The sequence below is a fragment of the Myotis myotis genome, unplaced genomic scaffold (assembly GCF_014108235.1).
Source record: "Myotis myotis isolate mMyoMyo1 unplaced genomic scaffold, mMyoMyo1.p scaffold_m19_p_8, whole genome shotgun sequence".
NCBI classification, from domain to species: Eukaryota; Metazoa; Chordata; class Mammalia; order Chiroptera; family Vespertilionidae; genus Myotis; species Myotis myotis.
In genome coordinates this window covers 84,965,813-84,980,303 of record NW_023416390.1, presented here as the reverse complement: position 1 = coordinate 84,980,303, position 14,491 = coordinate 84,965,813, and the positions used below count along the sequence as shown (strand labels likewise).

At 49.4% G+C, this 14,491-nt stretch overlaps 1 protein-coding gene across 2 annotated transcripts in view; it reads left to right on the top strand.

The window, feature by feature from the left end:
- Positions 1–14,491, top strand: part of SCTR (secretin receptor) — a 73,415-nt gene that overhangs the window by 55,132 nt on the left and 3,792 nt on the right. For both annotated transcript variants that reach the window (XM_036320499.1, XM_036320500.1), the window contains exons 8-11: positions 5,730–5,790; positions 7,408–7,477; positions 10,543–10,634; positions 11,983–12,109. In XM_036320499.1, coding sequence (XP_036176392.1) covers positions 5,730–5,790; positions 7,408–7,477; positions 10,543–10,634; positions 11,983–12,109 — 350 coding nt within the window. The remainder of the gene's footprint in view (positions 1–5,729; positions 5,791–7,407; positions 7,478–10,542; positions 10,635–11,982; positions 12,110–14,491) is intronic.

The window sequence follows — 14,491 nt, the reverse complement described above, 5'->3', positions numbered from 1 at the left end:
CTCCTTATCAGACTGTCAGGGAAGTCCTCCTGCTTCGGAACAGAATGCTGCCCGATTAGCCCATGACGCTTGGCTGGCAGCGGCTGTGGGGCTCTGTGATCTCTGAATATCCTCATGGGCCACTAGTCCTGGAGTGCCCGGGGAGCCAGGACTTGTCCGCTGCAGCTGACTCTGCCAATAGAACACCCAGCTTGGAGCCCAACTCACGGAGCCTTGACGCCAGATCTGCCAGGATTTCGCTGTATGGACATGGGCAGTTTCATCCTCTATAATATCAGGAGCATAATTTATTCATTTTCTTCAAGCACTTCTTTATGCTCAGAGGGGCTTACAGAGATTACAAAAACAAAAACAAAACCATTTCCACAGCTTAGAGGGTTGGTCATCTAGCAGGAAGACAAACTCGCATTGTGGTATCTCCTACAGGTTTCTAGGAGGTTTAAATGAGATAATGAGAGCCTTCCTTTCTTTCTCAAATATTTAGTGAGCATCTTCTATGTGCCAGGCCTAGGGACAGAGCAGCACATGAAACAGAAGCGGTGTTCTCTCCGGGCTCTCTGCCTACACAGCCCCAGGAGAGCGTGCAGGAAGGCCTGCAGTTCTCCATCTGTGACATGCCTTTCTCTTGCAAAAGCAGCGGCCCCTCCTCAATTTGTACTCAACTTGTTTCCACAGAGACAGGTTGTTTAACTCTCGTGCCCACTGTAAAACTTTGCAAAAAAATTTTTTTAAGCAGAAAAAAATGTACCCTAGGCCCATCTATTGAACATTTTCTGGGGTTTTCTTCCAGGCAGTTCTTCCTCTTCCCAGTTTCCACCACACAGTTGTGGTCATTCTGCAAGTAGAATTGTGAGCCTTGCTTCTTTCCATTAACACACAAGCATGCTCTGTGTTCTTCCAACTCTTCCATAAACACCTTTCCTTCTCTGTGGATGTATTTAACCAAATACCTATGATTTGGACATTTAAGTTGTTTATAAATTTTCACTATTAAAAATAACATACTGATGAATGGGCAAAGTTTATTCCATGTGTTATACAGAATTCTAGAAGTGGGTCACTGAGTCAGAAGGAATGAACACTGTGGAGGTGCTTAATACTTATCCACTCTACAAGGTGGCTGGGGTATCAGCCTGTACCCAGAGAAGAGTGACACGTCTGGCTTTTAAGGGCATGAACCAAGTTCCCACTCCTCAGTGAACTTAGGCTGGTGGGGCTGCAGCTGGGGCTGGCACCAGAGTCACGTGGAGGGCATGTTGAAGGCGTTCAGAACAGGCTCCCCAAGATGAGCCACTCTGACATGTGGATTATTTTGAGCTGAAGGCAATCAAGATGCTGTGGGCTCATAAGGAATTTTTATCTCTCTCAAATTTAAATTTGGGGCCTTGCCCATAATAAGAGTTATTATCAGAAATAACTTTTTATGACCTGTTTACAGGGCAGGGCAAACTTCTAATTACTGAATCTCTGCTCTTTCTATCATCTTGCAGTGACTTCCTCCCCTCTGAAGCTCCAAGACACCTTGCCTCATCTTTGTCTCTGACTGCCATATGTACCCCAGCTCCCTTTCTGTCTCGGAGCCTCTCATGCATGTGGTGTCTCTGACTCCCATGTCTGTGGGGTTTCTATCTGTAATTAAATTTGGTATTTTCTGTTGCTGATCTGACTTAGGTCGATTTGATTATTACACCAGCTGGAAGAGCCAAGAAGGATAGAGGAAAATTTCTTCCTCCTCCTCAGTGTCAAACCCAACTGGCCCCAGAGTCTGAGCCAGCGGCCAGCGGTGGAGCCTGAGACGCTGCATTTATAACACTGCTGGTCCAGGGACCACACTGAGCCCTCACTCGAGCCATTGTTACTTTTTCCCTTTCCCACCATCTCTCTATTGAAGATGGAAGACAATGAACAGGTGGTCCCCAAAATCCATACTTTGCCCAGAGCCCCCCCAAATGGAGGCCGGGAATTTTTGAAATTGCTATTTTTATCAAAGTATATATGTTCTTGGTTTAAAGAATTACAAAGGACTACAAGGCTTATAATAATAATAACGAAAAAGCAGTCTCCTGCCCTCACTTCTCCATCCTTCAACTCTACAACTGTTCCTCTTATTATGTACTCTCTTGCTTTTAACAATAATCTACTATTTTTTAAATTTATCCACATGAAGCATTATTTATTGGCTCCTGATGATAGAAGATAAGGATATAAAACGTCTTCATCCATTACCTCTATCCCACCATTAGAGCTTTTCACAGTTTTTGGTTAAATCATATTCAACGCAAACATCATTTATCTATGTAAATATTGTTTATCACTGAGCCAAGTGGTGTACAATATTTTCCAATATTTAGCTATTTATTTTTCATGGAGTAATTTTTCATTTACTTATTTGTTTTATATTGCTGTACTCATTCTTCCAAATTGTCCAACAGAACTGGAAAATTCTCCAGTGCTATTTCCCAAACCATCAAATTCAACACCACATCTATTAGTTCGCACCTGTTTGTTTTTGTCCTGTTGTATTGGTTTCCTAGGGCTGTTGTAACAAACTGCCACAAACTTGGAGGTGTAAAACAACAGGGGTTTATTCTCTCACAGTCCTGGAGACCAGAAGTTCTCAGGCACCAAGGTTTTCACCAAGGATTCCTCCTGAGGGCTCTGAGGAATGATACGCTCCATCCCTCTCTCCTCGCTTCTGGGGATTGCTCGCATCCTTGGTGTTCGCTGGCTTGTAGCTGCATTATTCCAGTTTCTGCCTCCATCATTACATGGTCTCCTTCCCTCGATGTCTCCTCTCTTTCTGTGTCTCTTGTGGTCTTCATATAAGGATGCCAGTCATGTTGGATCAAGGTCCCAATATGATTGACATTCTTATAAGGTTGACCTCATTTTACATAATTACACCTGCAAAGACCCTCTTTCCAAATAGGTTCTAAGGTTCTGAGTAGATATGAGCTTCGAGAGCACACTATTCAACCAAATACACTCACTGTTAAAGAACAAAATTCAATGGATTCAAAATGGAAGGTTTTTATAGGCAGAAAGAAGGTGGGCAAGAACTTTAAGAGTGGATTATTTCAGGCAAGGTCGCCTTCTCTTGGGGCAGGGATGGGGAACATTTTTCCTGCCAAGGGCCATTTGGATATTTAGAACATCATTCACGGCCATACAAAATTATCAACTTAAAAATTAGCCTGCTCTATTTGGTCAAACATTTAATTAACTCACCCCTAATGCCTGGGCAGGGCCAGACCCAATGATTTTGGGCCATATATACCCCACCCCTCAGGTCTTATCAGGCAGATGACCTCACTAGTGTTGACCAGGGAATTTCAGATTGACTGGCTTAAAATTTCACTTGTGGGAGAGGCTGACACTGTAATTAGTTTAGGAATTAAGTCTTGGTGGGGCCTAGCAAAAAGGACTCCATTTTAGGTCTGTTCTGTCTTTTTTTTTTTTTTTTAATATATTTTATTGATTTTTTACAGAGAGGAAGGGAGAGAGATAGAGAGTTAGAAACATCGGTGAGAGAGAAACATCGATCAGCTGCCTCCTGCACATCTCCTATTGGGGATGTGCCCGCAACCCAGGTATATGCCCTTGACCGGAATCGAACCTGGGACCCTTCAGTCCGCAGGCCGACACTCTATCCAAACCGGTTTCGGCTGTTCTGTCTTTTTAACTTCACCAATGTTCTTTCTAGAGACTTCTGCCTTCCTGCTCTATTTGGGCTGTTTTTTCCCTAGATTTGCTCAACTCCCTTAACTTCTATGCTGAGAATCTCCTTCATTTTCCTCCACAACTTTTATCCCTTTATTTCTTGAAGCCCTCTCTTTGGTTTACTCTCTGGTTGTGTTGGAGCACAGCCTCCAGTATCTGCCTAAGAAAGAGTTCATGGGGGGGAAAAAGAAAGAAAGAGTTCATGGAAAGTATATTTTTTTGCATTGCATATCTGATAATACCTTTGTTTAATTTTCACACCTAATTGTAGTTTTACTGAACATAGAAATTAGATTGAAAGATCATTTTCACCCAGAATTTTCAAGGCTTCTGTTTTGGCATCCGGTGTTAGGGACGTACCATGTCATTCATTTCTTGAGCCTTTTTATACATCTCTCTATATATATGAGCAGAGGGATCATCTCTCTGTAGGACCAGACCTCCAGCAGCTGGTCCTACCTGCTCAGCTGTCACCTCTATCCCAGGCAGGAGGCTGACGGGTTCTTCTCTGGAGGTGAATGGATTCGAAATGGAAGGTTCTGATTGGCAGAAAGAAGGTGGGCAAGAACGTGAAGAGTGGATTATTTCAGACAAGGTCACCTTCTCTTGGGGCAGGGATGGGGAACCTTTTTCAAAATGTCACAGGGAGGTGTTCATCCTTTTTGCTGGCATCTGGTGGCTCTTCCGTCTGGAAACTCACATCCTTCATTTCTTAAGCAGTATTCCTACATTATCTATTTGACCGTTTTTCCCCCTCTGGTTTTTATCCTCTTACTGACACTTTTAATCCGAGAATGCATATCCTAGAATCAACCTCTAATGTTCTCATTGTTTCTTCCTACTTTTAATTTCACTCTTTGTGTCCTGCTTTCTGGGCAATTCCTAGTCTTTATCCAACCCATCTATGAATTTTTTAAAAATCTTGGTTATCCTATATTTCATTTCTGAGCCCTCTTCCTTGTTCTCTGCATGCTCCCTGCTTTCAGCATCCTGTTTGTGTCTTGCAGACGTAATCTTTTATCTCTCTGATGATATTCCTGAGGGTTCTTTGTTCAACTTCCTCCCGCCTCCTCTATGGTCTGTTTCCTCTGAGTTCCTTTTCTCTGATTGTTTTGGTCCTTGTCTTTTATGTCACCAGCTTTCCTCAGATGCCAGTGGCCTTGCCTTTTCATATGTAAGCATGAGTCACTTCAGAGCTGACTGAACGCCATTGTCGGGGGGCATATGTCTCTAAGGAGACTGGGCTAGGAGCGGCCACTGTACTGGAGGGTTGCCAGCATCACTCTCTATAGGCCCTTTGTCTGCGGCTATGTGGTTCCTCAGCCTCCTGCCTGGGGTAGAGGTGACAGCTGAGCAGGTAGGACCAGCTGCTGGAGGTCCTACACGGAGCAGCCCAGGGTGGGGCACCTAGACAAGCATGTCCACTCGAAATAGCATCAGAGCCACACACGTAACGTAAAATTCTCTAGTAGCCACAGTAAACACAGTAAAAAGAAATACACGAAATTAATGTTAACAATATGCTTCCTTTCAACCCAATACAACCAAAATATTATTGTTTTAACATATAATTAATATAAAAACTGTGAATAACATATTTTACCTTCTTTGGTTTGTACTAACTCTTCAAACTCTGGTATCTATCTTGCACCTCCCGCACCAACACATCTCCATGGGACCAGCCACACATCAAGCTCTCAATAGCCACATGTGGTGAGAGGCCACTGTCCTGAACCACACAGGCGTCGGCCATCACTTTGTCCCCTCTCTTCTCTGAGAGGCCCTCCAGGGTCTGGCCCAGGCTCCTGGGAGACCGCAAGCCTCTCGTGGCTTCAGGATCCGTCTGATCCTGCCCATTCCCGGAACACCCCTGGTTCCCGCAAGCCTGAGGCTGCACATCGGTGCAGGACGGATTGCCAAGCGGGTTTCCATGGCACTTGCTCCTACTGGGGCTGGGTGCCTGATTGTCCTGTTCTTCATACGGGCCCCCCTTTGTTTCCCACCCTCAGGCTCCCCGGCCATTTTCGTTGCTTCGTGGGCTCTCACCAGGCACTTTCTGGAGGATGCTGGGTAAGCTGTTTGAAGGAGAGGCAACGAGAATGCACTTCCTATCGTCCAGGTCTTCAGGCAGGGTGGGCATTTCTTGGAACTTTCTAGGCGAGGCCTGTTCCTCACACTGGGGCCACAGGGGTCCTGCAGTGCCAGGCTGCCCAGGGCCCCGCCCTCAAGGCCCCTCCCTGCTGCCGGCCCCAGCAGCTCTGTGCTTGGGTCCCTGCCAGACAAGAGCTTCACAGCTGCCGGTCGGTGCTGCCCAGGGAGGAAGCTGTAAGGGCCAACGCCGCTCTTCCTCCCTCCTGGGCCCCCTCCGCTCCTCCCTCTCTACTTACTCCACCTGGGAGAGTCCTCCGCAGCTGCTGCTGGGGACAAGGAGACCGAGTCCTGTTCTCTGAAGGCGGGAGGCGGCGGGAGGCGCCGGGAGGGAGATGAGCCGGCGGCCTGGCCTTCGGGACGGGGACAAGGCACAGGAAAGGAAGCTGACAGGAGCCAGGGAGGAGGCGAGGCGGCGGGACAAGGTGGGCCGGTCCTCACTGTCACAGCGACACCCAGGCCAGCACGTGGACCAGGTCGGCTGGGCTTACAAGGGTCTTGCAGTCCAAAATCGGCCCCAAATAGTGGTTTCAAAATACATTTTTTTATTGGGTAGATTCATTAAAAAATCTGGATTTTCAGCTCCTTTAGAAAAAAATAGGAAGTTCTATTAACATTTCCACTTCCTTTTATGACAAACCAGCTGGAACAGAGTGTGGCTGCCTTAGACCAGGCATATCCCCTCCAGTTTGCCAAGTATCTGCCACACCGACATCCCTGGGGTCCTAGGTCACATGTCAGTCACCCAGCCCCTTCCCTCATGCATGTCACCTGCCTGGCTACTGTTGGCAGTTGAGTTTTGAGATCTGGAACCTCTGGCTCCCAGTTCCACACCTGTCTGCTCCCCCAACACTGACCAGGCATGCGCGGAGACGGCGCTAATGCCTCAGCCCCAGCAGTGCTCCCGGGCAGCAGGAGGGGCAGCAGGAGGGGCAGCAGGAGGGGCAGCAGGAGAGGCAGCAGGAGGGGCAGCAGGAGGGGCAGCAGGAGAGGCAGCAGGAGGGGCAGCAGGAGGAGGAGCAGGAGGGGCAGCAGGAGAGGCAGCAGGAGGGGCAGCAGGAGAGGCAGCAGGAGGGGCAGCAGGAGAGGAGCAGCAGGAGGGGCAGCAGGAGGGGCAGTAGGAGGGGCAGCAGGAGGGGCAGCAGGAGGGGCAGCAGGAGAGGGGCAGCAGGAGGGGCAGCAGGAGGAGCAGCAGGAGAGTAGCAGCAGGAGGGGCAGCAGGAGGGGCAGCAGAATGGGCAGCAGGAGGGGCAGCAGGAGGGGCAGCAGAATGGGCAGCAGGAGGGGCAGCAGGAGGGGCAGCAGGAGGGGCAGCAGGAGAGTAGCAGCAGGAGGGGCAGCAGGAGGGGCAGCAGAATGGGCAGCAGGAGGGGCAGCAGGAGGGGCAGCCGGTTAGGGCCGGTTCCCATGTGCTGAGCACCCAGCCACAGGAGCAGGACCAGGAGTATGGCTCCTTCACACGAAGGGCACCTCGGGGAATGAGTCTTGTCTGGTCAGCCAGCTCCTCACTCCTAGCGATGCCTGGCTGTGCCTCTGTAGGTGCTGGGACATCAATGCCAACGCATCCGTCTGGTGGGTCATCCGAGGGCCTGTGATCCTCTCCATCCTGGTGAGTGGCCCTCCTCCCCTGCTCTGGGCTTAAGGAAGAGAGACCGAACAGTGACTGGCCTGTAGGGACAGAGGAGACAGGGCTAGCCCCCCCCCCCCTACCCCCCCGGCCCCCTCCAGGTGCCGGAGCAATGAAGCTCAGAGCTGCCGGAGGTCTGGCCTGCAGCAGGGCGGCTGGAAGCCCCCCTAGAGAGTGGTGAGGGCAGTGGGGCCAGGGACAGGCGGAGGCGCAAGAGCTCCTATGACTCATCTTGCCCGTGTGTAGGCGCTGCAGGCACTGCGATGCGGTGAGCAGAGCTCCTTGCCCCAAACTGGCTGGCCCCATGGCGGCCTCAACTCCACCTTCACCGCTTCAGCTTCGGGTCCTGGTCACCTGGAAGCCTCCTCTTGTTAAAAGGGAAGAATCGCTGAGCTGGGATGGTGAGGGAGGGGGCGGGTTGTGGCTGGGAGGCTGTGGGCCTGGGCACTCGTCTTAACTCTAAGGTGCTTCTGCTGAGCGGGATGTGGACAGGAATACGGGACAGAGGAAGGGATTCATGGGGGGATGCACTGGGGTTTTCTTGTGACTGAACCAGCCCCTCAGCTGCGCACAGTGCTCAGAGGGAGGCCAAGGCTGCAGGACCAGCTGATAGAAAGTGCCTCCCGCGGCCTCGCTGGAGCGGGGAGAGGGCGAAGGACATGCAGGAGCCCACTCCTCTCCCGCTGGCTACTGGGCGGCCTCCGGGGGAGTGGGAGGAGGTGGCCATCCCATGGCTTTCTTCTCTTTTAAAAAAAAAAAGAAATTGTATTGATTTTTACAGAGAGGAAGGGAGAGAGATAGAGAGTTAGACATCGATGAGAGAGAAACATCATCAGCTGCCTCCTGCACACCCCCCACTGGGGATGTGCCTGCAACCCAGGTACATGCCCTTGACTGGAATCGAACCTGGGACCTTTCAGTCTGCAGGCCGACGCTCTATCCACTGAGCCAAACTGGTTACGGCGGCTTTCTTCTCTTTTTTTGGAAAATGATAGAATGTGTATTTAAAAAAATAGGAAGACACAAAATATATTTTTTAAAAGGGAATAAAATCACCCGTAAATCACCCTTTAGCATCTAGATACACATTATGAATACACATGCTTTTCCTTATCTCATTTGACATTTTTATTTGATTGTTTTTTGAGAGGAAGAGAGAGAGACAGAGAGAGAGTCATCAATTTGTTGCCCCACTTATTTTTTTGAAATATATTTTTATTTATTTCAGAGAGGAAGGGAGAGGGAGAGAGAGATAGAAACATCAATGATGAGAGAGAAACATTGATTGACTGCCTCCCGCACACACCCTGCTGGGGCTTGAGCCTGCAACCCGGACATGTGCCCTTGACCGGAATCGAACTTCAGTCTGCAGGCTGGTACTCTATCCACTGAGCCAAACCGGCTAGGGCTGCCCCACTTATTGATGCATTCATTGGTTTCTTGTAAGTGCCCTGACCAGGGAGTGAACCCATAACCTTGGGGTATCAGGACGACTTTCTAACCATCTGAGCTAACCGGCCAGGGCTCCTTCCTATCTTTTCTCTGAGCACGCGTCCTTCCCCCACCCCAAATGCGGAATAAGGTTCTGTGGCCTCGTTTGTTTGTTTCGCTTAGCAGTAGATGTGAGCTCTCCCGGGTCCCTTGAAGCTATTTGACCAACCAGTGGCCACGGCTGCATAGTGCTCCCCCAGGAGGAGGTTTCCTCACTCAGTCAAGCGGTTTCCTTTCTGGGACTCTGGGACTCTGACAGCCCCGCCCGGTGGACCCCAGCTGAGGGGCGACCAGCCCCAGTGTCCAGGCTGACTTCACAGGACTGCGGTCTTTCGTGGTTAAGGGATGTGGAATGAGCATTCCTGATGCAAATAACTCCCTCCCAGCCTGTCACGCAGCCTAGAATTACATCATTTACGTCTCATTCTTGGGATCTTAAGATTTTGTTTCTTTTGCCTACAGTGCTCCCTATTAAATTAAATACAACTCCAAGACAACAAAATAAAATGAAATCGAGAGCCTTTCTTTGGTCACCCCATGCACAGCCAGCTCAGAGCAAGATGCATAACAATCCGAGAAGCAGTGTCCCAGAGCAGCAGTGCTGGGCGAGGAGTCCTAGATGGGCCACTAGTCCTGTGTATTGTGGCAAGTGTCCCCAGGCCCCAGGCTATTTGTACGAAAAAGAGGGTGCCTCGCTGGGTGATCCTACTCATCTCTGCTTCTGGAAATGGTGCTGGAGCTGGTGATGAGCGGGGAGGAGAGGTGCCACCACGTGGGCAACTTCATCATGTTCTGGCGCTGGGCACCAGGGTTGGGGAAGGGGCACCAAAGAAGCGAAGCAACTCCATTCCTGTCCTTTAGGAAGTGATGATCGAGTTGGCAGACAGTGGACAAGCATACAACTTGGACAGATGCATGCATTTGGCCCCTCTCAAATATGCAAGTGCTCTTATGCAGTAGCATGACCCCTACTACAGTGCATTAGGAAAGGGAGGTGATCAAGGATGGCTTCCTGGAGCTGGTGGTTGAGCTGCCCAGTGACCACAAGGCCCTGAAGCAGTTCTGTGTGATCCCTACACCAGCAGCTTCAGCATCGCCTGGGAGCTTGAAAAATGCAAATTCTTGGGCCGTACCCAGATGCAGCAGTCTGCACTCTAAACTTTGAGAACCTGTCTGTAACGGTTCTACTCAAAGCGTAGCCCAAGGGCCAGCTTTAGCATTCCGGCAGCCGGTTGGAAATGCTGGGTCTCAGGCCCACCAGACCTGCACTTGAACAAGCTCCCAGGGGTTCCATGGCTCCGGGTGTGAGGAGTCCTGCCGTGGCTGAGCCGACCTTAGGCTCCTGCAGCGCTGGGCAGGAGTGCTGGGCTGCACGGCTCCACACAGCGTTTCACCAGGGCGAGGTGGGGGTAGCAGGGGAGCAGTGATGTGTCATCCTGGGGCGATCCTGGGTGTGGTCTGCAGTGCCATCTCTGCCTTCAGTTCCAGGGGCAGGGCCAGGAGAGGTGATGGGGATGTAAATCACCTTAAACACCCCTCTGTCTTGTCTTTTACAGATTAATTTCATACTTTTTGTAAACATTCTAAGAATCCTGATGAGAAAACTAAGAACCCAAGAAACAAGAGGAAATGAAGTAAACCATTATAAGTGAGTGGGGGCAAAGTCTTAGGCAAGCTCAGCCAGCACACATTTACTGAGCACCTACTCTTCACCAGCTGGTGCTAGGCACCACTGGACACAGGGGAGAAGGGAAAACCGTGACTTAATTCCAGGGAGTTTATATTATAAATGGGGGCAGGGGAACAGGTCTGGGGTGAGGAGATAGGAAATCCCAGCAGGACCCAGGAGTCAGGGATTTCACCCTTGGGAAAAGGCTAGGTGGGTGTATTTTTCAGGGAGAGTGACCTCAACTTCCATCAAATTTTTAAGATGTGTAATCCAAGAATACTTTAAAACTGTTGAGATGTTAAAGAGAGATGCTGTATTAGTTTGCTAGGGCTGCCATAAAAGTCTGAACAAGGGATATGAAATTTCTCACAGTTGTGGAGGCTGGAAGTCCAAGATGAAGGTGTCGGCAGGTTTGATTTCAACGGAGGCCTCTCTCCTTGGCTTGTAGGCAGCTGCCTTCTAGCTGTGTCCTCATATGAACTTTTTCCTGTGCTCACATAAGCCCCACACTAATGACCTCAACTTAATCACCTCTTATAGGCCCTATTTGAAAATACTATAGTCATATTCTGAGGTCCTGCAGGTTAGAGCTTGAACTTGTGAATTTGGGCGGGGACACAAGTCAACCCATGACAGATATTAAAGGCAAAACAGTGTCTCCCAGAGACTTTCTCTGCTGTGTTCACAGTGTTAAGAAGCTCGCAGCAGCCCGGATTGCTTGTTAACAGATTCCTTAGAATGTCCGCAGGGCAGTGGGCTCCAAAGCAGGGTGGAGCTGGGCATTCAGGATAAAATGGCCGGATAAGCCCAGGCTGCTCAGTTCAATTTGAATTTTGGATAAACAACAAATAGTATTTTTAGTACTTACACCCCCCCCAAAATCCATTGTTTATTTGAAATTCAAATTAAACTGGGCATCCTGTATTTTTTTTTGCTAAATTTGGTCAATCTAATCTGGGAAGAAAATGAAAGAATTTCACCTTATTATCAAACAAATGTGAATGCTGGCCTTGCTGATACTATATTAGGCCTAGAGTGGCAGTCATAATTGCACATCATTACGAGTAAATAGTTATTTGAGCGGGCCCATGTTCTGATTTCTTTACTGGTGGGATGCCTGGTCAGGAAGTTTTGGGACTGGCCATGTGTCGGTAAGTGTTGTGTCTCAGTGATGGGTACATGAGAGTTGAAAATTTTCCAAAGTAAAAACAAAAAGTTTGGGGACACTGCTGCTATGCCTCCTGCAAAAGGCGAGACGGGGTGTGCAGAGCGGGGCGCCCACGGGCGGGCGAGGGACAGAGACTGCAGCGTGTCCCTGCGTCCGCAGGCGCCTGGCCAAGTCCACCCTCCTGCTGATCCCTCTCTTCGGCGCCCACTATATCATCTTCGCCTTCTCGCCGGATGATGCCATGGAGATCCAGCTGTTTTTTGAACTGGCCCTGGGCTCATTCCAGGTAAGTTCAGGCCTGTGACTTTCAGGCGAAAAGAGTAGCTAGCTCCCTGTTTCCTGAGAGCAGCATGCAGGCCTAGACTGCAAGCCCGGCCTTCCGGAAGGGCTGAGCTGTGCGCTTGGGGAAGGTGGGTGCCATGGCAGAGACCCAAGAAAAGCAGGGGCAGGACCCCACTGTGCTGTGTGACCCTAAGGGGACCCAAGTCCCCACCAGTCAAGTGGGGGTGGGAGTAAGACTAAGGAGAGAGAGACCAATTCCAGGAAACAAAAGGGAAAAGTAACCCTAACACGCAATATTGTGCAACTTTCAGCCTCCACACAGTCAGTGGTGTGAGCCCCGAGGGCTATGGCTGAGCCATCAAAAAGTGGGGCAGGATGTTGAGCATTGCGGGAGGGTGTTTGAAAGAATAATATCCTCATATTCATATTGGGAAGTCCATAGAAATGCCCCAAACCGAGAAGCCAGAAGTAGCAGCATCAGCATATTGTTTAGAATCAGTTAAGAGTTCCAGCAGTTGCCCCTGAGGAACAGGAAATGGGGGCAGGGGTGTCAGCAGGCTGCTGTTATGTGTGACTAGAATCATTTGACTCTGAAACCATGAGCATACACAACTTATTGAAAATAAAAACCAACTTAAAAGGGAAAACAATGAAGGGAGAAATTGCCTACCTACGAATTCAACATAGGTTGTGAGGTTAAAGAAAATAGTAACCATGTTTGGCAGCAGAGGCCCCCAGTTTCACAGGTCACTTGCTTATCTGCTCACAGTTGTATCCTTCCACAAACAATGTGGTGTAGCTTTCAGGGAAAACAGACAGAGGGCAAAAAATAAGTCATGAGGGGTCAGCGAAAAAAGAAAATCAAGCCAAAAGAGTTCATACAGAAGCAAGCTCCATTAAGTCCTGTAAAGGTGGGACAGGTGGGTCAGAAACTTGGTCTGGAGCTCCCCAGGAGCCAAAGCAAAGACAGAAACACAATTTGTTTCAAGATTTACAGTATCCACAGATGAAAACGAGCGAGTGCCCTGGAAAGGCCTCTGGACTACAGGCTTTGGGGCCTGAGGGGAATTGTTCCGTGGGTTTTCCTAGAGAAGCCAGCCTGTTCCCAGCAGGCTCCAGCAGGCCTCCGTCCTCTTCCCCGGCTGGCCAGGGCCGGCGAGGGGCTCAGAGCCGCCTCACTCCCAGGTTCTGTGCAGGGCCATCCTTCTGTCACTCTCAGGTTCAGGAGGACACGTCACTGGGAGCACATGATGGAGTGGAGTCAAGTCTTGCCCTGAGCCACGCCCTCAGACACCCCCCCCCTCCAGCCCCCACCCCCCGCAGGGCTGTCCCCTCTGCCCTACCCTGAGCCTGCCTCTGCCCACAGCACACAGCAGCACGCTGGATCTCCAGGGAACCCAGTCTCTTGAAACCCAGGCCAGAAGTGCTGAGCCCACTGTTCTTGGAATGTATGGGAGGCCCATTTAGCAGATGGGGGGTTCCCAGGTCCAGGCAGATGGAAGGCCTGACCCAGCTGAGAGGGGTAGTGGCCTCTCTGAGAGCACAGACCCAGGTGGCCCCCTGCGTGGACAGGGACTCCCTGCCCTTGGGTGCTGGGGCTTGTAGTTGGGGCTGTGGACACCCAGGAAAAGGCTCTTCTCTGGGGAAATGACTTGTCCAGAGAAAACCAAGAGCATTTTCTGCATTCCATAGAAATGCTTACAAAGAAAAAGGATCTTGAGTGGTTTGTTTTTTTTTTAACAGAACCTTTGTTTATATACAAACATATATCATTGTATCATGCATTATGCATTTATTATATAACATATTTTTTAAATTTGTATTATGGAAAATTTCTCCAATATGTATATAAAAGTGAAGAAAATAGTGAACCCCACATGGCCATTGCCAGTGGCATATCCCGTTTCATCCCCAGCCCTATCCACTCCCTCCACCCACCCCGCCCCCAGCATCTTAAGCAAATCCAAGACATCATTTTATTTCAAATGTAATTATTTTAGTATGTATTTCTAAAAGATGGAATTAAGAACACACACAGGACCACAATACTATTACCCCTGTCAATGTTTTTAAAAACCAAAGTTTATTCGCTCTTTCCAATTGTAGAAATAATACTTGCTTATTGGAGGAAATTTGGAAAGTAAGGAAAAGTTGAAAGAAAAATTCATTCATAAGCTCAGAACCCACAGATGACCTCTCTTGAGGTGTGGGTGCTTACTTCTCAGTGTCTTTTCTGTGCAGGAAGACACACACGGGTGAACCCCCAGACCCCTGTATTTGGGATCAAGCCGTGTTTTTGTATCCTGCTTGTTTGCTTAGTTCTCTACCAGGCCCATCATGAACAGTTCCCCACGTCATTAAGTCTTTAAAGACTCCCTTTTGAATG